Source organism: Sinohyriopsis cumingii, chromosome 19, assembly GCF_028554795.1.
Source record: "Sinohyriopsis cumingii isolate HCF-2022 chromosome 19, ASM2855479v2, whole genome shotgun sequence".
In the NCBI taxonomy this organism is placed as follows: domain Eukaryota; kingdom Metazoa; phylum Mollusca; class Bivalvia; order Unionida; family Unionidae; genus Sinohyriopsis; species Sinohyriopsis cumingii.
The window spans coordinates 25,437,268-25,464,875 of NC_142979.1; the positions used below are offsets into that span (position 1 = coordinate 25,437,268).

The 27,608-nt window shown below is 34.8% G+C and overlaps 1 protein-coding gene across 14 annotated transcripts in view; it reads right to left on the minus strand.

Moving 5' to 3' along the window:
* The window catches only part of LOC149775311 (serine/threonine-protein kinase TAO1-like), a 91,415-nt gene that overhangs the window by 25,683 nt on the left and 38,124 nt on the right, over positions 1–27,608 (minus strand). Inside the window, exons 11-16 of one of the 14 annotated variants that reach the window (XM_089943759.1) lie at positions 26,889–26,936; positions 18,684–18,725; positions 14,359–14,409; positions 10,036–10,098; positions 7,926–8,093; positions 3,930–4,064 (exon numbers count right to left, since the gene is read on the minus strand). In XM_089943759.1, the coding sequence (XP_089799885.1) occupies positions 3,930–4,064; positions 7,926–8,093; positions 10,036–10,098; positions 14,359–14,409; positions 18,684–18,725; positions 26,889–26,936 (507 nt within the window). The remainder of the gene's footprint in view (positions 1–3,929; positions 4,065–7,925; positions 8,094–10,035; positions 10,099–14,358; positions 14,410–18,683; positions 18,726–26,888; positions 26,937–27,608) is intronic. The other 13 variants (XM_089943761.1, XM_089943760.1, XM_089943762.1 and 10 more) reach the window with 13 other exon arrangements.

A 27,608-nucleotide genomic window follows, 5' to 3' on the forward strand; every position in this document is an offset into this window, starting at 1 on the left:
TCATTATCATAAAACACCTTCACAACTAGAGTAAAATTGTGTTCTATGAATTCTCTTGCTTCTGCACCAATAGCAAGATCTTCATTATCTTTCTATTAAGAACTCCATAAATAACACCTCTGCATTTATAACATTCATGTCCAAAATTTAGTTCTGCTGTAGATAAGAAGTTACCTTAGTACTGGAGTTCGTAAGACGAGCTAATTCGATGTGTTTCTTTGTTTTCAAGTGTTTCTCCACATAAAATTTACCACCATGCCCAATATTAAAATCATTTCCACACAGACTGCAATGAGTATGAAGCTGCCCTAGAATACAGGGACTCGTATTGTTGCTTAAAAATTACCTGTCATACATGTACTATATAGTACATGTATGACAATAGTACATGTATGACAGGTCAATTTTAAGCAACGATACGAGCCCCTGTGCCCGAGAATGGAACGCTGTATTATGCCATTCATGTATTCATCTTTGAAGGATTCAGGTTTTCTTTGTTGGTCTTTTTCTGATCCACCTGTGAAATTCTTTGAAAAAATATATGTGCTCTAACACAAACATCGACTAGAATACATCTGAAGACTTTTAGTGCCAAATAGTAAAATTATTTCCACACAGCCTGCAATAGACGTCACGTGATGCTACCCTTGTGTCCTCATCTTTGGAGGATTCTGTTATTTTATGTTTCGTTTATTTTTGGCCTTTTTCTAATCCATCTGTGAAATTATTTTAAAGGAGATATTTTTGCTCTCATACACGCATCGACTAAAATAAATTATACTTTTTAGCACCAAATACTTATAGACCGGTTCTGTACTAAATAAAAAATTAGGAAAAAGAATCTGCAAGTAAAGATTAAAAATTAGAAAACCAGTCTGTTCTCTCCTCACTAAGCCATACAGCTGCTATAAATAGAATATGAGGTAGAAAGTTTGAAAGTAGAACCAGCATGTTTCTGGGTAATAGAATAGTTGCTATAAATAGAACATAATACTGTTAGGAAAGTGCACGGACAAGCGTACTCTTATATTGTAGTTACGTAGAAGCCGTCTTTTCTAAAATACGGTCTGTGGGATTAATAGGATGTTAATAAAAATGAGAAAACAAACAACTGATTTCTTTTGGAAGGTGGATATACCGCAAAAGCATAATCCATATACGTTTACGCGTAAGGCGTAATTTAGGGAAAAAAAGCGTAATGATTACGCCAAAAGCGTAATGGTTGGCATGTATGCAAGTGTCAACCACAGAAAATGAAAAGGACCTGACCAATTATTATGCTGGAAATCATAATGAAAAAATAAAAAATTATTTTTATATTAATGGAAATAATTTTAACAAAATATACTTTGGTTTCCCCATAGTTCCTTATGTACAACCTATATCCAAGTACAAACAGTGCAGGCTCGCATCTGCTGCCACATATCATAGTTTGCTGGACCTGATCAGACAACACTTAATGCACAGACAGATCTTGGTCTAACATGGTTCCCACGCTTTTCTAAATACAAATTTCCAGGTCTTTTCCAGGATGAAATAAATTTTTTCAAGGTTAACATATGACCATCTAGGAATATGATTAAAGAATATTTTGGATTATAAAACATGCATTTTCCAAATCTAAAGATGTTTCTCTTTCAAGACTCTCCAAAACATATGTCAGAAAAGAATTGATCATGTACAAAACCACAAAATGAGTCACACAGAACAAATCTGACTATATTACTACAAATTGGCATTTAAAGCCATTTCAATGCACAGAATACAAATTCTAACTTTACTTTGCTGACCTGTATTATGCTGCTATGTAGAAACAACATAATGAGCATAAATTGTTTTTTTTTTTCTTTCAAACCTTTAATTCTAAAGAATTCTAAAGCAATATATGTGCATGTTATACAAAGTGAACATTTCCTATCACAGTATGAAATAAACCCAATAAATGCAAAGTATTAGAATCTGATCTTGTAACGAAAAAAGTTTAACCCTGAATTTGTGTGTGCCAATAAAATCTCAAACAAGATTTTTCAACCAACCTAAACTTTTAAGACAATTTGGTTAAAAATTCCACTAATGAAAGACATTTACAAAAGAGTTGATTTAAATTTTGACAAAAGACCTTCAAAATTATACATTGTTGTATAAAACAAAGGCTGAATTTTCTGAAAAAATCAACTTTTCTTGTAGTTCAATAAACCAGTCCCCAAACCTCTATTGATACATGGGCTCTTTTTGTTTCTTAATATATAATAAAAGGGATGACAATTTCCCATTTCTCCTGCGGTCAATTTAAGATCTGAAACCAATGCTTCAAGCAACAAGTCAATGTGTAATAATTTCGTACCAAATATCATCATAGAGATTCAACATTATTCTAATCCGGTTTTCCTCTGAATATTCCAACCCCATTTTACACATATGGACACTTAGGATGGAGTGTAGGTTCAGAGCAATTACATATAAAAAAATTGAAATCTGCTGCCACCGTATGATAGCTTACCAGTGGGCCTAGCAAATTTAAAATATGTTATATCGACTTATACCTGCATGAAATCGATAGTAAAATTATATTTTTTCTCAAAAATGTCAAGTTTTTTAATTGTTATGTCTTTAATCCACTGACAGCTGACAGACTAGAAGTAACTATGCATCGATGAAACCTGACCCGGTACTAGCCATTTGTGTTAATAGTCACATGACTTCACAAATCTTAAATAACGACATCGGAAGTCCAAACAGTCCCGTGATATCAACAACAAACTCCTTTTCAATGTTGTTGGATAAAATTTAAATTATATTAAATGAAAGTCTGATACCTTTTGCAAAATCCAGAAAGAACATTTAATTCTCAACATTTTTATTTCGAGAACAACTACAAGAAACTTGGCCAGTCTGATTCATCAAGCAGAATAGTCTGGTTCCCTGCGTGAGAGAGCACATGTCAACGTGGTAGTCACGTGATACCAAACAAAACTCCGGAAGTTGGTCTCGGAATAAACATAGAGAATTTTGTGCCCTTTTGTTTTTGTATTTTTATTTCAATGACTTTCATTTAATTTTTTTCTACAATATCTTAAAATGACGGTTGTGAGATTGTGTGTTCTCATGCAAATAGCAATCGAAATCGCTAATACCAGCTCAAATTTCATCAACACACATGTTTTATCATCGTTCAGCAGATTAAAGATATAACGATTTTAAATTTTCATATCGATTTCATGCAGGTATAAATCGATTTAACAATGTTTAAGTTTGCTAGCCATCTACTAGGCAGCTATGCTTTAACGCCACCATGTTGGCCTCTAGTGATGCTAGACTGGTTTTCATACCTTCCTAAAAATAAAAATATGGATATCGTCCTGTGAAACAAAAAGTCTTGAATCTAATCCACTGAACGTTTGGATTGTCTCAACAAATATATTTATTGCGAGCACCCAAATGATCCATACTGCAATGGAATGGATGCATGGACTTGAAGAAGATCAACAGAAGCAAAGCATTTTGCCTCTTTCTGCTACTGAATTAGAGGCGCTATGGATAATTAATAAAAACATTTCCAAACATTTCCAATTAGGAAATTCCAATCAATCCCAAGATGTTTAAGCCTACCAAATCCTAAGATTTTTAAGCCTACTCAATCCTGACATGTTTTAGTCTACCTAATCAATGCTTTAGAATACCAAATCCTGATACGTTTAAGTCTACCTAATCAATGCTTTAGAATACCAAATCCTGATACGTTTAAGTCTACCAATCAATACTTTAGAATACCAAATCCTGATTCGTTTAAGTCTACCAATCAATGCTTTAGAATACAGAATCCTGAGATGTTTTAGTCTACCAAATCAATGCTTTAGAATTCCAAATCCTGAGATGTTTAAGCCTACCAAATCCTTTATTTTTTAAGAAACAAAGTCTGCAAATCTTACTCTTTTTTCCAACTCTTGCTGGATTTTCTTGCGCAGCCTCTCCAGTTCTGACATGTAACTCTGGCGCAGATTCTCATACTCCTTGTCCAGCCTCTGTTTGTGTTCTTCCATCTCTGTCTGGAACTTGCTCTCCATCTGAAGCAAATGGAACAAAAACATTAAGCAAGAACTTGCTATTGCAACTGAAAAGCTAAACTTTTCTCTGAAATGGCAAAAATGACAATATACAAGTTCTCTTAATTAAGAACCTATGACCATGTCTTTGAACAAAAGTGGGCATCATGTTGGCATGCCCATTCAGAAATATGTACATGCCTGCATCATGTTGGCATGCCCATTCAGAAATATGTACATGCCTGCATCATGGTGGCATGCCCATTCAGAAATATGTACATGCCTGCATCATGGTGGCATGCCCATTCAGAAATATGTACATGCCTGCATAATGTTGCATGATGCCTCCCACTCTGGTCAAGATGGAGTCTTCAAACTGTATGGTGACAGAGTGATCTGCATATGTGCCAAACAATTTGAAATTCTGATCTGTTTCTGGAGGTAAAATAGGAGAGCAGGGGTGGATTTATACACGATTGAAATAAAGCAAAGTTTTTGTTCTTACTGGAGAATTGGTGGGTGTACAACTGGACTCCAAGTTTTAACTTCTGCTAAATGGAGCTTTGGAACTTGTAAACTAACATTTATACTTGCTTATAACTTGATCTGACTATAAGTCGACTGCCCCCCTCACCCCAACTTTAGGGCTGCAAAAAAGGGTCTTTCTCTATTAGCCTACTAAAAGTCGAGGTGTTTTTGCAAGTCAAATTGATCTGCAAGGGGAAACATGTGGTCAGTAAGTCGGAGTTGTACTTGGAGAAAAATAAACATGTCAAACTGGATAGAAAGATATGACAAATTAAGACAAAACCAAGTTGGAATAAATACAGTTGTATTATTATGTTGAATATGTTCAAATAAATTGATAAGTAATCTTCACGTAATGAAATCATTAATGTTTAATATTTTGAATCCATTTATGTAAAAAAGATCCATGCTGGCATCATATACAGGTATTCAAACTGTAATCCAGAATCATGCGATTCACAGTATCTCGCAATACAGTAATACCAAAAGTATTATAATAAGCAAAGTCCACATTTTTGTCATTCACGGTATCCTGTATATCTCACTGATGTCATCTGGTTTAAAGCCCAAGAATTCATCTTCATTATCAGAGTAATGAAATAAAGTTCTGAATTCCTCCTGTCATCTGGTCATCATAAACATCATCCGACTCACTCATCTAATTCATCGTTCAACTGTTTCTTTGTCTTTACTGTCATCTGCAGGTACTTTAGTGTTGGTCTTATCTCAATCGAAATCATTGAAATGTTCATCATCCTCTGTCTCATCCATTGCACTGGAAATACCACATTCCTAAAATGATTTGATCACCACCTCATTTGGAATTTCCTCACACACATTACACACCCACTGAGATACCAACTCAATCTCTGTGTGCTTTACATTTCCTATCTTTATAAATTCTTTGGGCCCATCTACAATCTGCATGTGCCATTCTTACTGCATATTTGCCTTAAATGGGTTGTTTAGGCACACATTCAATGGGTGTAACACTGACGTGGTGCCACCAAGATCACAGCTTGGTATGTCTGATATCGATGAACTACTATTTCACAGACTGCATCAAATGTGCCTGAAACCATGGTTGAGAACCCACTCATTCTAACCAAACTCCCAATCTGCATAAGTACTTTCCATTATTAGACTTTTCTTAAGATGTCTGACACTATAAACTAGAACTAATCTTTTCTTGCACCAGTCATGCATCTGTTTCTCCAACACACTCAATTCAGTAATGCTTTTTCTCTGCAAAGTCTATAACCTTTAACTTAGATGCTCCATTGTACACACTGTTTTCTTTTCCCCACAATGGTGAAAGTACCAAAGTTTAGCAATTCATGATGTATGATATCTAACTGAGCAAGTACACTAATTGACACAACACTGACTATTCATAAATTTGGACCATTACTTAGGTACAGGTTGAGACACTTTGATCATATCGTCTTTGAAATCACATCAAAAGATTGTCACAACTGAGCTGATGGCAGTTGATGATCAAAATATATTCAACATGGCACTGAACAAGTTTCAGATTCATGGCACACTAGTTGTAGATTTTACAGAGAAAAACAACAGTGCTGCAGATTGTCCATTGGGGAAAACAATGCAGTGCTGCTTTTACACTAAAGGATTAAAGTCATATTTATCAAATTAGCAACTCTATCAAAACATTAGGTTAACTGCCCATCCTGGTCTGGAAATAAAAGAAAACAAAATGGGATGAGCAAGTTTAGAAGTTTTAGCCTAAATATACATGTTGACAAGCTGGTTATTTTTGCATCTCATTCGTTTATTATTTGCTGGATATATTTTTTTTCTTCTGAGAGCAATCCATTTATCATAAGCCAGTTATCCTAAGCATTTAAACCCTGAAACTGGCTTGGTAAGAGAGTTTTGTCTTGTGGCTAAGTACTTTGATGTTTAATTCCTTTGTACTCAATAACAGTAGCATCATTTCCTTACCTGTGTAAATGGTTATGGTCGTTAACATCAAAGCAAACTAAAACAATGTTTTTGACATTACAATTATTTTCAAAACATTATTTCTCAAACATCTTTATTACATTTTTATTACACTGACCAATTAGCAGAAAAACAAATGCTGATGTCCCAAAACATGAAACAATTGCTATAATTTTGTGTCCAAATATTTATAGGTCATAAAAAATTACTTTTGAAAATAATTATGAGTATCCCAAGACTTATAGTTTCCCAAGATATACAGTCATCATGGTAAGGTCATATTTTTTAATTTATTTTTATATCTCACTCATAAGATGACCCCTTCTCTGCCTTAATTGATTTTCTAGCATATTTCTAACTAGTGCCAACTCCCCCATCCCTTTATCAAAAGTGTGCCAATTCTAAATTCAATGTGACAAATTTGGACCTCTTACTTCAGAAAAATGGTTCATACATAAGAACATATTTCTGCAACATCTTCAAAACGGTCATGCCAAATGTTATCTGTGTTTTACTGTATCTATACTACTGTTTACCCTCTATATCTGGATCCACGATTTATAAAATTTTAACCACATGCAAAAATGTTCCTTTTTGATGGTGTTCTTGCATGTCTAGCATTGGTGTATTAACGTGTACAGGTAAGATTGACAGCAGAAAAAAATTATAAACAAAAAACTATTGAATTTTTAAAATAATAAAAACAAAAAGTACAGGAAGGCAAGATAAAGTAAGACAAACTTTTGAAAGAACTTTATAAAACAACTGAGACTGGTATGGACTTTGGCAATAACAATACAAAACAAAAGCACAAAAGAAACAGGATTTAGTCAGGCCAGAATTTCCTGCTTGAAATCATTTTTCATGGCTTCTGCCCATACAGCTGCCACAGGATCAGCTAAATTTATGTGCCTGTCTATCATAAGGGTCCTATGTTGTGCATCCTACTTTAAAAGGTGCTTGTTTTTGTTTCACATGCAGTACACAAAGCATCTCCATCTCTATCTTCTAACCACAGTCATTTCCTATGCCATTTTGAGTGGATGTTATGCTAAAATTTTGGCTTTATTGCTGGCACTTGCTGTGTACTATGTTCAAATAATCTGACTCTGTTTCAATAAGAGATTCCGTTATTCTGTATCTATATTTAAAATAATCCAGCATGTATGCATCACTTTCAGATCACATTTCTGAACTTCAAATTTAGTAATATCAATACAAGATATTACACCTAATGAAACTTGCACTAACTTCTGGAAAAATATTGATGGTCTTACAAAGATCTTATCTGGGTTGGCATTCTATTTCTGCCTATGAATTATTTCAACATCTCATTTGTAAAGATCAACAAACAAAAAGACAGCCAGATTTGCAGACGTTTCTACCAACCTGCTGCAACTGTTTTTGGTGCTGCTTCCTCATTCTCTTGTAACCTGTGAACTGTTCCCGCAGCTCGTTTGTGTGCTCATGTTCTTTCATCTCCTTTGTCACAATTGAGGTTGTGCGAATTGTGGCAAAGTTGTTGGCACCGGGTTCAAAGCCACGAGCAGCGGAGGACTGTAAAGAAACCAATATCATAATAGACGGGAAAAGTGGATGTTCATGCATCCATAAAATCATGTATTAAGTAAAAAATATCAAGAAATTTATACATTGTCAACGACTGACGACTAAAATTGGCTATCATTTGGCTGCTGCATATCTGAAATTACAAAACCTGACTAGTCCTATCCTAGCCTATAAGTAAATTAATACATAATCAACAATAACAACCAGTGAAGTCATTTGTCTGACCTAGGGCCAGCACATATTCAGCTTTCACTAGACATTTATCAAGCATTACTGCTCTCTTTGACTGCAATATTTATGAAATTATCACTATTAATTCAAAATTATCACTATTAATTCAAAATCAATTTAATTACACAGTAAGACATTTTTCTATAAATTTCTTTTGCAGACAACTGCATGCAATGGGTAAGTGAAAAGATATCTGCTTTCAGGATAAATCAAATAATACTTTACGACCCTAACCCAAATATCCAAAACATCTTTTAATTTTGGAATATTTTGGACTTTCTATCACTTAAACTATTTTGCTGCATTCACTGGCTAATGCCAGCGCTGTATTTTCCAACAGCATATTAATACAATGGCATTTCATCATCCAACAAAGAGTCTGTCATGGTTCAATGACTATCTATGGTATATATTGGCATACATGTTGGGTCCAACTGCAAACAACAGAGACCCTGACCTGCCATTGTATAATGTGCTGGCAGATCAGGGTCTATGTTTTCTTCCACTGATATCTAAGAAAATGCACAGACCTAGATTTCTTTGAAGATTATGTGATGGAAGATCAGGGTCTATGCATTTTGCAGTTAGATCACTCTTATATGTTATACTGTTACCATTTGTCACCTTTCACACTGACATCAGAACATGAGTCATAAAGCAGCTGACACTCCACTGAAAAGAATTTCCAGGCATATTGTAGGCATTTTTCTTTCTTTTTAATTGCTAATATTTAAATCATCTCCAATATTCTTGAGAAATTCCAACAAAACAAATTTGGCAACAAACATTTTCTTTTGTTCGAGTTAACACGTTCAAAAGACTCCTGTCTGATTGGAACCATTTTTATTTAGGACCAACTATATATCCAAAGTCTTTCTGTGAAACCCCATGTCACTATGACAATCCATTCAGAAATAGCTGTAACAAGATGTTCAAGATGGCCATGCTGCATGTCAGTATCTTTTTCATTTACAAAAAAACTAGATATCACAAAAATCTTTTAGAGTGAGACCCACATTGCACCAAGGCCATATCATTAGGAAAAGTAGCCATAACAAGATTTTCAAAGTGGCTACAATGCTATCCATATTATATACAAGATTGTTCTCATTTTAATTTAGGATCAACAAGAAATATTGTTTTTTGGTGATACCCCAAGAAGCTATTGCTATATATTTACTACAAACAGTAATAAAAAGATTTGGTGGCAGTCAGAGCAGCACTATTTTGCTTATTACCAAATAAAGATCATAACTCATTTAGTAAATAGCATGCATGAACCACCGTTTATTCTTGAGTAGAGATGACAAGATTTTCAAGATGGTAACAGTGATGGCCATGATGGATGTCCAAGGGACATTATTTCCATTTCTGACCAACTAAACGTCTTTTCATGAAAACTCCTTGTAGATACAGCCATCCATTCAAGATTTGGAGGGGTAGCCATAATAATTGTACTAATGGACACTTTATGTGTCCCTGGCAAACTCATTCGCACAAGTGATTCAAGTCTATTACCAGTAAAGCTAAAAGAACTATGATGAAAACTAAAATGTGTCCATACCACACAGATGCCCTCACCATTATGGTGCAATGAAGGGGGCCAAAGTCAAACTGGAAATATAACTTCATCAAATTTTGTCTGAAAATTTGAAAATAGGGGAAAAAGAATTTCATAATGTTAACTATAATCTCATACCAAAACGTTTTCTATCTCCAAAAATTTGTCGAGTGGTGGATGGACACGGATCAGTGGATTTTTCTAAATAAACAAAATACATATTTTGTCAGTAACATTCTCATGAAATAATAATTCTGAGACCGGAGTATCATCATGCAGTTTATTATAAACATATCACTGAACATTAAGTAGCACTAGAAGTTTTGGGAGGGAGCATCTCAAATGGCCCTGATGTTGTTTAGCTGTTGGTTTTAATGTCCATTAAAGAACATTAATGGCCAGATCAGGCCAAGAAAATTAATAGAGCTCAGTGTTTTTCTAAGGACACACATAGGCAGCTGACCCAGGCTGGCCAGGGCAAGTAATGAACTCTTGACCCTTGGATTACCAGTCTAATGCTACTACACCTCCTGCCTCAAACAAAAGAAATCCTCTTAATAAAACAAAGTCTGAAGAGCTTATCAATAAACCTCTCCCTCGATAACACGACTGGGGTCTAAAAACAAATACTGCAGCAAAAGAAAGGGTGTGAGTTACTAAGAGGCCTTCTAAAACAAGGGATGGACATAGACAATGAGAATGGGTTGGTGTCAAGTAGATGAATACTCATTTAATAATAGTGTTGGGATAAACTGTCAATAAATACCTTTTTCTAATGAAGATCTTTACTTCTCGGTACAAATTACCTTTGTACTCAATATATTCAGTCTCTGAAAGAACACTTAAAACATCACTCCAAGTGCTTTCAAAACACATCATGTGTAACAGCAAAAACATGATGCATTATATCATTGCTTTATGCATGTGAATTTGCCAATTCATTCAAGCATTACTCTAGATTCAGAATAAAATTATTTATTTTTTTAAAAAAAGAGTTATATTCCAGCGAACCAAAAATGTCAAAGCTGAATTTTTTTTTATTGCTATATTAGTAAAATCCTGATGATGTGATTTCATTGCATTTTCAAGTGACATTTCCTTGAGCAAACCTTAGAGTGCCAATTCCATTGTAGTTGTTGTAGGGTTTAACGCCATTTTTCAGCACAAGATATGCTATACATGGCGGCCAATATAACTGATGGAGAAAGAACCCTGTAAAATCCTGGGAAGAACCACCGACCCATGAGAAGCTACTGGCAAGCTTTCTCATGTACCCACGTTAGCCAAGCCTGAGATTCAAACCCACGCAGACAGAGGTGAGATGGCAGTGATCCGGAACAGTAAGTGCTTTAGACCACTCAGCCACTTGGGGCCCCAACGCCAATTCAGTAATTTTAAGTTCACTATGAACTTTGGAAATCACTTTTCCATAATGAATCCATCGTTTGAAACTAAACTTTTCATGCACCTAGTATACCTCTAGCTTGATTCTATTGTTATCATTGATCACATCTGCAAAATCAGTGAGTAACCAAGTGAAATGATTTAACATCCATCCTCTTCCACGCTACCCCCGAATGCTTTACTCATGTATTAATTTTAAAAATGAAAAGGAACAATGATACATAAAGTTACAAAATTATCCTAAGGTTATGGAACATGATGAACTACATCACTCTTGTTTGGTGAACAACACATACTCAGCCACACAAATATGGACACCATGTTATTGGTTAAGTTCCATTAGGTTTGAAATGCAAAGAAGGTAACTGTTAGAGACCACATCATAGCAATTGACTTAGAAATTATAAATCAATTAATGAAAAGTCTTTTGCGTTTATTTAAAGGTCCACAATTTGGTTGAAATTCAATATTCCTTAGAAAACAAAAGCAAATATAGGATGACAGGCAATCAGGGGTTATAACTTTTGAAATTAAGCCTATGGAACAGTTAAAATTAATTCATTCAAGGTTTTACCAATACAAAGCTGTACGAAAGATTTGGTTGAAATGAAAAATAGCTGAATAAAATTATGCTGCAAAACCAATGTCAGAAGGACAGGCAGTCAGGGGTCATAACTCTTGTAAATGATGTGGTGGAAACTTGAAACAAAATTTGCTCCAAATGATAGTAGACATTGCTATAGCAAGAACTTAATTTCCTTCAAATATGGGCTGGAATAATTTTGATTAAGCACATACATTCTTTATTAGGAACTCTAACATAAATCATCTGATGAATACAGCATGCTATTTAGTTTATATACACCACAATCTTTTATTTTCCTTAATTTCCTAAAATAGTAAGGAAGTCAGAAATGAAAGGTAATACGAAAGTAATAGAGCCCACTCTATATATGCTTATACTCATGCAGGAACACAACATTAAAAACAGTAAATTAACTTTGAATTATGGGTTACCAGTATTAGGGTATTTAATGAATGCTGCAAACTTTATTATTATTGATAAACATAAAAAATATTCTCCTTAAGAAAAGAAATCTCTTCCCAATTGGATGTACAATAATTGACAAAAAAAAAGAATTTAGTAGCCAAAACTATAATAATCATTAACAATGAAAACAAATATAGTTTATAAACAAGAACTTAAAAGATACTACCACCAATTCTGTACAACAAATCAGTATCCCTTAGGCAGCTTTCATTAAACCCTCAAGTGTAGGTCAGAGTGACCCAGTTTCAGTACATAATGTATCTTCATCCCAAATGCAGTTACAGTTGAATTTTCTTGTTCCTTGGGTAAATTATTGCTGAAACTAAATATCCACATTCACCACAAAGTGAAAACTTCTCGTCAGTCCTTAAGAACAGATTTGGGACATAAAGAAAAATGATACAATCAGTAATCTAACCAATCAACAAGTACTGTCCAATAGGCAACCCTGCTAAGCAGAGAAGTAAAATTCTGGCTACAGAAACCTTTAACTTTGAAAAGCCAGATAAAAGGAGAAACACAATAGGCATGGCTCATGTATTGTGTTGCATACACCAACAATGTCCAGAACTGAAAATTATATTATGATTTATATTCTAATAATTTCAGAGATAATCAATTGTGTGTTTATGGTGAAGATGTAGAAAATGCATAACAACACATATTTAACTGCCAGTACATCACATGGAACAATGTAGGAAATTAGTTCAATCATCTCTATATATACCAGTGACCACTATATGGATCTGGTTTTACTATAAATGTCAGTATTTGCTTTTTCATATATTCCAAATGTACATTAAAGACATGAAATGATTTATATGACTAAGAAGTATTCAAAATTTTATAACCCCAATAACATCAATAACTTTTTTATTTATAAACAAAGATATAATGTTCTTTATTTTGAGCCATTTATTGTTATGGGTTTTTCTTTTTGGTGTAAGTACCTCTTCTTGATAACCAATGATTCAGTCCTTTCTTCACTTATATTTTCATTCATTTATATACTCTCTCTACCCCCACCCTCACTTTCTCTCTTTGTCTGTCTCTCTCTCATGAATCATGTATAATTACCAATAACTGTATGAAACCATATTAATACTGTTCTACAATCCATGTCAATAATCGAATGCTGAGAAAAAGTTATTGTGTTGTGCAAACTTATAGCTTGACCCCCTTAGTATTTGTGGCAATAAAATGTTAAACTATGAATTTCCAGATTTACTTCACTGTCTGTACTTTCTCCGACATATTATTATATCTTTATATTATTATTTTTCAGTATATAAAAGAATTATCTGGTTAAATATTTTACTTATTTCTTTAACTGATCCTTACAAACAATATCTGCAAAATCTTAATAAGCATGGAAAGTTCCCTGTATGAAAAATCAAAGGCAAAAATCACAAGGCTGTAAAAATTATATTATGAATTCTTTTTCTTCAATAATAATAATAATAATAATAATAATAAATTTGTTTATTTATTTACAGATAGTAGCACACTCAGCATAATGACATTTCTACAATGAGGAGAAAAGAAAAACACATTGAATGAATCAGCAAAAACTTGAAGGAATATAATTTGCAGAGTAAACAACATGTGGTGCATGCATCAAATTGGTTGCCATCTTTCTATATAGTTCAGCTTGTAGCAAACACATGTACAAAAACACATGCAGAGACAAACGTGTATTTGAAATCTCAGGAAACAGTTCTACAATATTATGGGAATGAACCTCTTCTAAAGGTTAATATTGTTTAATTCTCAATGAAATCAGCCAGTGGAGATAATGTGACTTTCACAAGCTCCGTATGACCATCAGATGCCATGGCAACAACATTAAACAGAATAACGGTAACAAGATGCAACAGAAAAATATACAACAAGAGTATGATGGTGTGGTAACTATATCCAGAGACATGCCACATTCCAAAAAACTGAATATAGTGTATCTTAAATCTTTCACAAGTACAACATCAACTGCATTCATAGTACTTTACCTTTAGGTAGTTACCATAGTTACCAGAGTAGGGTCTGGTAGCTGGCCAGTCCTTCAAAGCAAAATATGTATGTGATGATAACAAAGGCAATATTGTATGATGTAACTTACAACAGTAACTAATCAGAATAGTGACTTTGATTATTACTCCTTAGAGAAAATTCTCTGCCTCTGATAAGTCAATAGTGAAGGCCAAAAAACACTGTTTTGCAGCTTTCTCTTGGTGCACAAAACCCTGCCAGGGCATATGATAAATCACCTATGTTTTCAAAGGCTGTATGATTAGTGTTCCTGGAAACAGAATTGCTAAGTGGTAGACACTGCTACTTCATAAGTTTACTGACTTAAAACAAATCCCTTTAAATTAATAATCTCAATTATTAAAATAATTTTTTAACAGTAGCATCAAAATAAAAAGAGCTGAGGAATGAAAATTTCTAAAGACAGCTCCAAGAGGTAATAAACTGGTTACTTAGTCTATTTGCAGGGTTTATAGAGCTGGTATGACCCTCCTAAATTCATTATTTTCTTTGTTATGAGTGGTGTACCATCCTGTACTGGGCTCGAGTTTAACACAAATTCTTTGTAGCCAGAAGGACTAGTATATTGAGAAATTTACTAGTCCTGCCAAATCTTTACTAGTCCTGTTCACAAAACAATGTCACACAGCTTTCATGTACGTTTACTGATTCAATTTTAAAGTTCGAACAACCTGCAACAAAAACTGTATGTTTTCTGTGTGTTTGTTTTTGCAAACTGCATACACCAAATACACTACATAACGTTCCTTTCCTCATCATAATTCAGCCATTCCCTGTCTTTTGTCCATTTCTTCTGAAATTTTCCATTACGCTTTTCCCTATCATAAGAATTATTCCTCATCATTCTCATTCAACTTTTGCTTTTTTTCCGGTGGCTGAACACCTTCTATCAAATGCCACATTTTGCCTGTCTTATAAGGAGGGAAATGTGCCTCGTTTTGAAATACAAAATGTTATAGTGTAGCTGACGCGAATTATTTAAAGCAAGAAAAGGAATGGCACAGTGTCCTTTATATAAGAAAGTGAGAGCAAGAAACACGTTTCAAAACACGTGTCTTTACCCCCTCCCACAATTAAATGGCCTCTCCCTAACAAAGACTTAACTTCAGCAGATGTTCTCCATGATCAAAGCAGTGGCTATTGTAAACACTGTTATAAAATATTAGCATCAGAAGATAGTGTTAGTTTCAGCTTGGAAAAGGTGTGTTCCCATCAAACGAAGCCATCTGACACTCGGCGCATTGTATTTAACAGCTCCAATTACGGCATCATAAGGCGTAAGTTTGGTAATTGTTCCTAATTAATCGAACCTCAATGTATTATTCAAATTAATAATAAGGCAGAAATTTTTCAAATCTTAGATGCCCATGCTCAGAGATTTTAATTCCCAACAAATGTACAGCAATCTGCTTGGATATCTCCACATGCATTCAATTATTTGTTCATTCTAGTAAGGGAAAATATAAAAACTATTCTTATCATCATAGAAAAAGTAGTTGTATGGAAAGGATGTGTCAATAACGTAATCGTAATAAATTGATTTAATTCTTATAATTATTTCGATGGAAATGTAAAATATGTAGTTTCCTGTTTGTAACTGTTGGAGCGTTTGGGTAGCGAGCAAAAAAAAAAAACAAAAGAACCGTAAAAAAAAAATGTGGAAACTAATTTCTTTTAAGAGTTTTTGCCATGTTCTTTTGTGTGGTATACCGCTTTGTAGTTTGTTACTGTGGTCAAGTGAATTAAAGTGCGATATCACGTCATTTTTTCATTTAATTCGAATCAGATTAATTAGGATCAATTACCAAACTTCCGTTGTTAATGACAGGACCATAATTTGCACTGTTAAGTGAAATGCACAAAATTGGATGGATTCTTGTTATAGAAACACACCTTTCCGAGGCAGAAATTGACTTCATCTTCTCATGCTAATATTTTACGACTGTGTTTACAATGGCCACTGCTTTGATTCTACAGAACATCTGCTAAGTCAAGTCTTTATTAGGGAATGGCATAAACAAACGCTGACTATTGATAACCGAAACTTACTAGCCCATCGGACTATTAACATTATGAAAGTTACTAGTCCGACAGGAAATCTGCTAGCCTCGGGCTAGCAGACTACCGCTAATTTCAAGCCCTGCTGTACATTCAGCAAAAAATAATTACTATGATATGACCTTAACAGCTAATGATGATAACCATGCCCAGAGCTCCATGATTTCAGGTTTCTCATCCCATACCCACAGATTACAAAGTTAGGAAACCCCGAGTGGCTGAGTGGTCTACAAGTGCTCTACATTATGGATCACTGCCATCTCGCCCTTGTCTGTGAGTGTTCACGTCTCGGGCTTGGTCAATGTGGGTACATGAGAAAGCTTGCCATCCTTCCTCCACCAGTTATACTGGGCACCATGTATGGCCTATCTTGTACTGAAAAATGGTGTTAAACCCCATAACAACAACAACAATAAAATGCTGTCTTGGGTTCTTTTTCATATAATGAACTCTTGGTGTTTGGAGCCGTGTGATTATGTTCAAAATCCTACACAACTCTGCATGACCATCAACATGATCAATGCAACTACAGTCCATTCAATCTGCTTTGTGCCTATTTGATAACAGTGCGTCTGATAAGGTTTCATTCTTAATGCCTGCAACTGTTTTTGGGTCAATTCAACTGAACTATAGGAGGTCCAAAACTAATACATCCATGGTTGGGATTGCAGAAGGGACCAGAGACACAATGGTGGACAAGCTGGCCTTGCCTGGGCAGGATCTGACAGTCCACCCTTCTGGTCAGAGCTAATTAATGAGCCACCACAGTTCCTCATACAACTAGCAACCCAGCATGGCCTGGGCAGGATTTGAACCTGCACCTTTCTGGTGATGAGGATGGCACTTTAATCACTACAGATCCTCATAAAGCAAGATATGTAATTAACATGGCAACAGTGGAAATTATCTCCTAAAAGAAGGCTAGATTTAAATTTAAAAATGCTGTATGTCATTGGGCTGGTGTGTGGGGTGGGATAGTGGATAAACAAGGTTGTTGTTGTTGTTGTTGTTGTTGTAGGGTTTAATGCCATTTTTCAGCACACGATAGGCTATACATGGCAGCCAGTATTAATGGTGGAGGAAGAGACCCGGGAAAACCCCGGAAAGAACCACCGACCCACGAGAAGCTACTGGCAAGCTTTCTCACATACCCACATTAGCTGATTCCGAGACTTGAACCCACGCAGTCAGAGGTGAGATGGCAGTGATCCGTAACGGAAAGCGCTTTAGACCACTTGGCCACTCGAGGCCCTGTACACAAGGTAACTGTGTCAATCATGTCAATCACATCCTGAACCCCACAAGACACTCAGGTTATGGCCATCCTGAACCCTCCCACCCTCCAACTTATTGCTAGTCAAGATGGTCATAACATTCTGTACAACCCAATAACCATGCATGTCAATGATATAATACCATTTGAACATTCAGGGAACTGATTGTGCAAAGAACAAGTTTAGCAGGTAATGTGCTTGGTTAAAGTGCAAATTCATCAACCGTTTGACCCTTTATAATTTAGAGAGAAAATCAGCTCTTGAATTTGGCAGAATTCTGTGCCTTGCTTGCTTAGCAAAGGCATATTCCAAATGCCCAGCACAGACACAGGAACAAGAAAAGAGGTCACTGTGACCAACTTTTGCCGCAGATGAGTTGTACCCTACAAGATGAATAAACCATTTTATGAATATGCAAAAGTCTCAGGCAACAACAACAATGCCATCAGAAAAGTGATAATGACATCTTTCTTATGCTTTCCATGCAAGACAACAAAATTTCCAATCTAGTCGATAAGATGAAAAAGCCAAGTTCTATAAATGACCTCTGATTTACAGAACTGCAAATTTTAGGCATGTATTTGCCTATTTTAACAGCTTCATTCTGGATGAATAGACATAAATTACTGCACAATTTAATTTATGAAATCATACAAATTTAGTATACATAACAAACCATTATGAAAAATGTACTGGTAATAAGCTCTTATTATTATTCATAAATTACTGATCACATCTCCACTAAAAACTGTTATGCTTCAACCCGGCTTCTTTTTTAAATTTTCAACAGTAAGCTGCTAAAAAATCTACTTAATGTGCAAAGTATAACGTATGTAAAACTAACAACAGAAAAGGCACATTCCATGGAAAAGGAATGGAGTATTCCAAATGCATGCCAAGATGTTGGACAGGCAGAAAATGCTGGGAAGTAAGGCTCAGATGCTAATGTTTACCTTGACATACTGGCCAGAGTAGGGCATCAACACTCTCCAACTCTTCAATGCAAGACAATAAAAATTAACACAAATGTCCCAGATAAAATATGGTGCTATTTACAGATTAAATGTTCTGAGTATATGCTATCATTTTTCAAGACAATGTAATCTGCTAACTGAACAAATTTTTACCCATTCTGGATAACATAACAGAATTGGTAACTGTCATTTTTTAGTCTGAAAACATTTAATTAAAAATGTTGACAGTAAAAACATGGAAATGACATAGCACTATTTGTTTCCAAAAAATCTGAGCTATTAGAAAACTGAATGTAGGCATTAGATTCAAATAATTATTCGTAATGAAAAATGCCATGTAATGTTTGTTTAGCACATGGTTACAAGTTTAGCCTCCATTACAATTACCATATATAGAAATATGGAATTGAAAAATTTCATTATTGTCCTGAAGTAAATATTCCACATTAGTTTTATGTGAAGAATTTTGCTCTAGCTCAAACTAGACCAAACTGATCACAATAAATTATTATCTACACATTTAAATTGATCCATTACAACACAACAAACTGACATTTTACATTTTTTCATACAAAAAGAGACCAGAAAATATGCCACAATATTTTGTTAGCAATTAGCTAACAAGTTTATCATAAACAGCATGCTATAAGCCCTGTGGTAAATAGTATAATTATTCCTCTTTTGGTCTAAAAGCTTGTTACTTTGTGCAAACCATTTTCTTTCTTGGAGTCCTTGTGACGTTCAACTTGACCCTATAAACCCCAAATCAACTGGTGTCTTCTTTGTCATGAAAATACAAACCATGTACAAAGTTTAGTCAAGGCATATGGTACAGAACTTAAGTAGTTTTGTGAAGTATGTTATTCCTTCTTTCAGTCCCTGTGACCTGACCTTTTCCCAATGGATGCCAAAATTAATTATTATCTTCCCTGTCTCAAATGCAAGCCATTCACATAAATTTAGTCACAGCAGCTGAAAAAACATTGTGCCTGAACCATTTCTGTTAAGAGCCGATGCTACATTTTCCTTCTTGCATATCCTGTGACCTTGACTGTTAAGCTTTAAACTTTACATAAACCGAATTTTTCCCTCGTCTCAAATGTAAGCTATCAATAATATTGGGGTCAAAGTAGATGCGAACTCATGCTGAAACCATTTTCCTTCGAAATATCACCATGACTTTGATCTTTGACCCCCCAAAAACTCTTCCTTATCTCTGAACTATCCCCAATTCCAGACATCCCAAAAGATGATAAAAAACAGAGCTCTCCCTTATGTATACCATATATACTATAGAAATAGAAACTATCTCTTTAAAAATACTACTTTAATTACATCTTGACACAGATAGGTGGATGCCCATATACCAGATGTTCTTCAGTTTAGGCTTGAGCAAACACCAAAGACAATACTTGCATTAATATGGAGGTGTGGAATGCTTAATCGTAATGTGATCTCAAGTGTTCTCAGATAAATGTGATTTATAAATAAAAAATCCCTTTCTCTATAAAAAAAATTACCCAATAACATTAGCAAAAGGATAATAGGAAAAAGGAGGAGAAAATGCATGACTATCGTCTCATGCAATCCAATCACTTTGGAAGCTGAGGCCAATGCTATCAAGAAGCACTTTTTTCAAGATAGCTACAGCAACATTCTCTCCACAGACACTAACTTGGATGAAATTATAAGAACCCAAATGAAATTCCACTGGTGGACCAATGGGAGCACCAGGGCCAAATCAGATCAAAGTTAGTCAACAAGTCCCAGAGATCCTTGTCATGGCCTATATCCACTCTCATATGATGTTTGAAGGTGTCAGTTGATGGTTTGGTAGTCTTAAGTGGCCAGTTTCAGAATCAACAGCAACAAGAAAGCAATGAAGTTAATGCGGCTTGAGTGAATACAACAAAGGAAGGCATCCCTGCTTACTAAATCAAGAGACAGAGAGTGTATCTGCATGGTCAGCTGCCCTGTTAACATTTGCATGCATATTCACTGGCAAATATGATCATTACCAACTGTCTCTGCAAGTCTTAAGATCACAAATAAAGTCACATCAAGCAAAGATGAGGATATTACAATAGTTTTAACCAGCTTCAATGTGGGTTGAAACGTCTAACAGTCTACTTTACATAAGAGCAGAGCAGACACATTTTCACTATATCCTGTCCATACATGGAACTTCTCAGTGACTGCACAGAAAGGCTGACATTCTGGTAAGGCTTTGGTTTCACCAGGGGCCTGAATCTTGACAGAATCCTTACTCTGGCATGCAGGGGACTTGGGCTCACTGGGCTTAAAACTGATAAGCAATTTCTCAGCTATGTCCATGTTAGTAGTTGCAAGGTGAGACAAGTAAGAGAAATGAAATCCCCTGAAGTCACATCACTTAACTGATCTCAAGGACCAGTCTTCTCATTCGAGATTTGAAAAGCAAATGGGTGGCTAAATTTTCATATCCATATTTATCACTTTCTTGCAGCTGTGACTGTTAAAAAGACATAGTCACTGATGTCATAGTTCAAGAAATCTTGCGTGTACAGAGAGCAGGCCACATGGACATCCCACACTATACTGGTAACTGACTCAGTGTTGGGATTAGGGGCCAGTATTCAGATATCTGAACACTTGGATCTTAGGAATTTTCTACCTGCCTTTCAATCGTTTCTGTAATTGTCTCCTTAGACCAAATCAGGATACTAAAAACTAAACATTTTCAAAACAAAACAACTCAACAAGGTTCACAAATACTGATGTTATTAAAAATTACAAACAGCAAAATGAAACAAAAAAAAGGAGGGAGAGGGACTAAGATCACAAAAGTGAAAAAAATGTGCAAAACTAAGAACAAAAAACTAAAACTACATTTAACAATGCCTTAAGTAATGACAATACAATAAAAACATTATCAACTCTCCAGATGGCTTGTTTATACTTTCAAAGTAATTCAACAGATTTTGTGAGGTACACAGATGACATTTTATCCGTATCAAGTGAAGGATTAAATTTATGAAAATCTGGTATTAGAGGACAACTACTTAGGGACCAAAAGGGGGAGATAATTATAGTCCCTGTGGTATACAATGCTGTCGGGCATTTCTGCACAATTAAGGTTTCTGTCTCCAATATTGAAGCAAAACACACACCGAATTTGACCGATTGACAAAAAATAAAATACAGTGATGCTTACCATTTGAAAAGAGGCAATTGTCTACAGAATATTCTGTTCAAAATAATATTAATTTTGGACACAGGGGATAACCCCCCCCCCCATGTTTTCTTGACTCGTGATATGTCGGCCTATTCTGAGCATAGTGTTGAAAAGATGTAATATTTATTAATCGGGCAATAGAAATGAAATGCATTACTTTGGACTGTTTCTGTCAGCATTTCAGTCGAGTAATTAGGTCAGGTTTATAGCTAGTTTTACAAAATTCAACGTAATAATGCCAAAATGTCAAAATATATTAAGCAAACAAAACCAATCTTGTAAAAAAGTTAGTAAAGTTCAACATTTTATATAAAAAAGATAATCTATCATGTAGAAGAGAAACAACAATGAATAGAATGTAATGTGTTTACAACGTCTTGCTGATGGGGAAAAATTACTAAAGAATTTATAAACAGACTATATGCTGGTGAATTTCTTGAGAATTTATATTCTAGAGGCAAAGCTAACACATTGGGTAGCAGACGATTTTGCATGTGCGGGAGAACTTCTTGCAAAATGGAAACTTGGATTAGTATTGTTTTAAGGTATACATTTCCATCTTTTATATAATGTATTTATTTGTATGATTCTAAAAGATACGTAGTAAATAGGATTTTCTGGGTTACCGGTTCAAGAATGTCATGGAGTGGGTCTTCATGTTGACATTTACAATCACATTTTCATATGCATTTCAAGTCAAAGTGCCAGACATTTTTGTACACTTTATGAATATCATTTTTCTTAATTAAATTGCTATCGTTCTTTCTTGATACAAAATGGATTTTTGACCAAAATAACATGTGATCCAATGTTTACAGAAATGATGTATCGTTGCACAGAATTACCCGACATGCAGAATTGGCCGACATGGTGGTATATACAGGAGGGACAGTCTTTATTTCTTTCAAAAACGGTCATTCAGGAGGTTACAGAAGTCAATTCCTAACAATCGTGTGATCCAGTAATGTATTCTTGGACAACTAGGATATTTTTATTGAAAAATCAATGAATAAAAATCAGCATAGTGATTATTTACATGTTACCTCCACAGCAACTGTCAGACTCTTACAATTCAGGCAGAACCAGCATAACTATGACAGCAATCATGATAATATTTCGATAGTGATTTTTTTCTTTCTTCAGTACAACATTATGTAACTTGCTTCAAGTCTATACAGCATAAACAACTCAGGCCTTTCTGCAAAATCTACTCCACTTTAACTGCTGTACAAATTATTGGTTGTTCTGACCTAATTTGGTGATTTTCATAATTCTAAGGAGGCAAGTTCACATCACTGCTTGGAGAAAACTACATGGAAAAAAACAAAATGAAAAACCATTTCCATACAAACCAGGATTTATGAATTACTCAGCTGTTTGTAACTTTTTTCTTACCAACTCCTGGAATACCAAGTACCAGCATCAATATAAGGTACAGAAAACGTATCTACTTATGAGCAATGAAAGAGTTCTTAAGTTCAAACTTTGTGCAAAACAGTGCATGACTAATTGATTCAGCCAATGCCAAATGAAATGATGATTTCTGCAAACTTGTCAAGTTCATCTTCCTAGAAAAATAAGGATGATTTTTACGACAAAGTTATGTTCTACAAAATTCATGTTACCATTAGGATCATATGGAAAAGAGCATAGATCTAAATTGGTCCAGAGAATATTGGAATATACTACCAAGAATGATAAAAATTTCAACAGAGCAAGCCATTCACGTTAGGAAAATATAATAAAGAACAAACAAGATGGGTAATGAGTATTGTTGTTTCTTTTCTTTAAAATAGTAATATCTACTGAAAATTCTTCACTCCTGATGAATCTCATGCATAGCTGCATAAACTCCACTCATGACACCAAAGATCCAATCAACCAACAGATTTACCTTTTTTCACAGTACAATCAAGTGCACCTTTTCAGCTCATACAAACGATATTTTATATTTTTAAAAAAGGAACATCTTATGAAATTGTTAAGATGCTACACTAATATATTGTTTCAAATCGTTTTATTCTTGTAATACTACAAACATATCCTAACAAGTCATTTTATTCTAGAAATATCAGCAAACACTGTCAATTTACTGTTCTACATAGGGTTGCTGTTTTCATAGATTCCACTGTTATGATAAACCATGATTTAAAATAAGCAAACAATGATCCTTCTGTGAAAGCAAGAAACCCCTTTTAAAATCCACAACCTGAAAAATACAACAATGATCATTCTGTGCAAACAGGAGGACCCCTCCCCAGATCCACAAATTAAATTACCAACCAAAAACCTCCCTTGTTGCATAACCCCAAAAACTTACTCCCAAGAAAATAAATGACTTTGTAGTACAAATATTGTAACATTATTTTTCATGAATCTCCAACCCACACCAAACAAATTAATCATGCAAGCAGGATTAAGTGTAGTGTTAACCATACCGCTTCTAGTTGGGGCAGAAAAGGGTTAGCAATACACACAAGACAAATCCTACAGGAAAGAATTGGACATGTATGCCTAACACAAAATAAGTAAATGTCAAATTTTGTTAATTATTCTAGAATCATATAAAAAGCATTTCAGAATCAGTTCTACAGAAACTATGCATATGAAAGTGTTGCTGAATATGAGCATTTGCATATGCTGTATAATCTATGTAGTTAAGTACAGGAAACAATGGCCAGCATCAAAGAGCAGTGAAAAAAATCATTAAAATATTGGTGTATGTGTGTCTGTGTGTGTGATTTAGATTTTTAACGTAGCTTTAATAATTTTTCAGTCATATCGTTACAATGCCTGCAGTGAGACAGTTTATAGTGATGTCTAGCACTGGGGAATCATGCCACAGACATGTAGCATGATGTCTCGCCCCGTCATATTAACCTGACACCAGGCCAACCAGTCCTAACACTAACCTCTTAATGCTGAGCGCCAAGTGAGGCAGCTGTTAGTACCATTTTGTAAGTCTTTGGTATGACTCGGCCGCGGTTCGAGCCTGCGACCTCCAGCATCACTTAATATCAATATTGGTAACCGCAGTAATCCGTATGTGTCAGCTTGTGTGAAATAATGATATTATTACATGAATATGACAATGGAAACCAATTTGTATGTAGTAAAGACAACGATTTAAACAGTGATCTGGAGAAAGTTCCTCAACACACAGTCAAAAGAATACAATAAAAATATTAACACAGAACATTTCATCATCATGTAACACAAGCGTAACATCAACAACCAAAATAGTAGAAGTGTAGCAATTTTTTCAAGAAATAAACGAAACAAACAAGCATGCTGAGGGGCATTTAAGATTTCACTTTCTGATACAATTAGAGTGACCAGCTGATCCATATTCATCAACTGAAGAAAATGGAAATAGCTATAGAGAAGAACACAAGGTTCCCCTTGACAAGCCAATGAGTAGAGATCAATACAAATTTACCCTTCACATGTCAGTGAGTAGAGAATAAGAACTGAAGGTCATTCCGTTTAAACCTAATGGTACTCAGGGAAGGCACTTTTTAATAATATGTGTCAGGGAACTCTAATCTAAGAGTTCATATGAAACTTGTAGAAAGTTATAAATTGCATCTACAAGTGACCACCGCACATTAAAAGTACCTCCCAAAGGTCTCAAGTATATTTTACTGGAACTACCCTTAAAAACTAAATGACAAAATAATGTCATTAACATCAGAACACTTTGAAAAGATTTACCACAAAGCAAGATAGATTTTGTCATAAACAAATGCTATATACAACCTAATGTTTGAATAATTACAAATAACATATTTAATCACAGCATACTATACAGTGTTATGAAATGCCATGCATTATGGGTACAAAATATCTCCATACTAGATTCTACTGCACTTCAGATCTGTTGATCCACTGGTTTTAAAACTTGGGCAAGGATAAGTTTTTTTCAACATGGGACTAACGCAGGAAACAGTAAACTACAGTAGATTTCATTTACATAATTACAAAATGAATTCTCACAGAATTATGCTGAATGTAGTATGGTAAAAACTGAAATTAATACAATGTCTGAAATTTGAAACCTTTGTCAGATACTCTCCGAGATATATGTCTTCCTAAACTGAGTATTAATTACACAAGCATAAAAACTGCCCATGTCTTCTAGACTACTCCATGCTTCATTTAACTTAAATATTTGTTTTGATGTGTTACTGTTGTTATAGGGTTTAATGCCATTTTTCAGCACAAGATGGGCTATACATGGCAGCCAGTATAAATGGTGGAGGAAGAACCCGGGAAAACCCCAGAAAGAACCACCAACCATGAGAAGCTACTGGCAAGCTTTCTCACATACCCACACTGGCCGAGCCCGAGACTCGAACCCACGCAGACAGAGGTGAGATGGCAGTGATCTGCAACAGTGAGCGCTTTAGACCATTCAGCCACTTGGAGCCCCTTGTTTTGATGTGTCTGCCTGTACATAGTTTTATCCAACATGTATGTATTTGAGGTGGGTATTATCTTTTCATACATTTATATATACAAGCAAACGGAACTTACCTTCTTGACCTGTTGACCTTTTGTAAAATCTCAAGGCTTTCTACTTCATTTAGACCAATCTACTTAGCTTATTTTATATAAAGTATCCAAGATCTTGAAATAATGCGACTGTGTTAGTATCATTTGCAACTTCCTTTAAAAAAATATATGCCATCATTTATTATTTACTGTTAAACTTCATTAGTAACAGGCATCCATCATTAATTGCTAATCTATTCCAAAATATTGTATAATGCAATCATTACTGGAGACTGTTAAGGGGAAGCAGAAGGAAGTTTAAAATAAACTTAACCCCATTACTGAATACAAGAACCCAAAGAATCGAGACAAAACAAGGATCAGACCCTTTGCATGCTTTGAAAAATAACGAGCTGAACGAGCTGTATAATAGAGTTAGGGGTCAGAGTCAACAGCTGCAAAAGCAAGCATCGTACCTGTATTTGAACTTGTACAGTAGTGGGAGGTGGTGGAAGGGGTGGTGGCTGCCAAGATGAACATAAAACAATCACAATCCAATAATTACTGAACAATACATGGACAAAATTCTGTGATATCATTTTTTGTATTTTTTTCTCAAACGGAAAACATACTGCTTTCCATTTCACTCTTTTAGAGACCCATGTCAGGTGTACACAATGATGGAAAATATAAACCTCTTTGACACATTATTTCTCAAGTAACTAACATAGGCATATCTTCAAAATTCTAAAATTTCCAACAAATGAAATGTAAATTAAACTTTGATGTGTAACGGAATTTTAGACTATTTCTTTTCTATTTTCTACTTATAAAATTTATTTGCCCATAGGCAAATGACTTTGACATCACAATCCCAATATGACCATGACCCAAATGGGAATGTATTTCCAACAATGCAACTAAATTTGTTCTAACAATCAAGAATCTTTAACAAGATTATTCTCTGCCAATATTGTACAGTCTGATAAGTACAAAATAAAGGACTTCCATGACCATGGACCTTACCAGATGTGAACAAAACATGTTATAACAAATGCAAAAAACCCTGAACAGCCTTCTTTTTCTTTTTTTTTTTAACAAAAGAAATGGTGGTTTTCTTCTTTTGGAACTTCCAAATCTGCAAATCTGATAATTGTGGAAATGCTAATAGATTTCTAGTGATTATGAAAATTTTA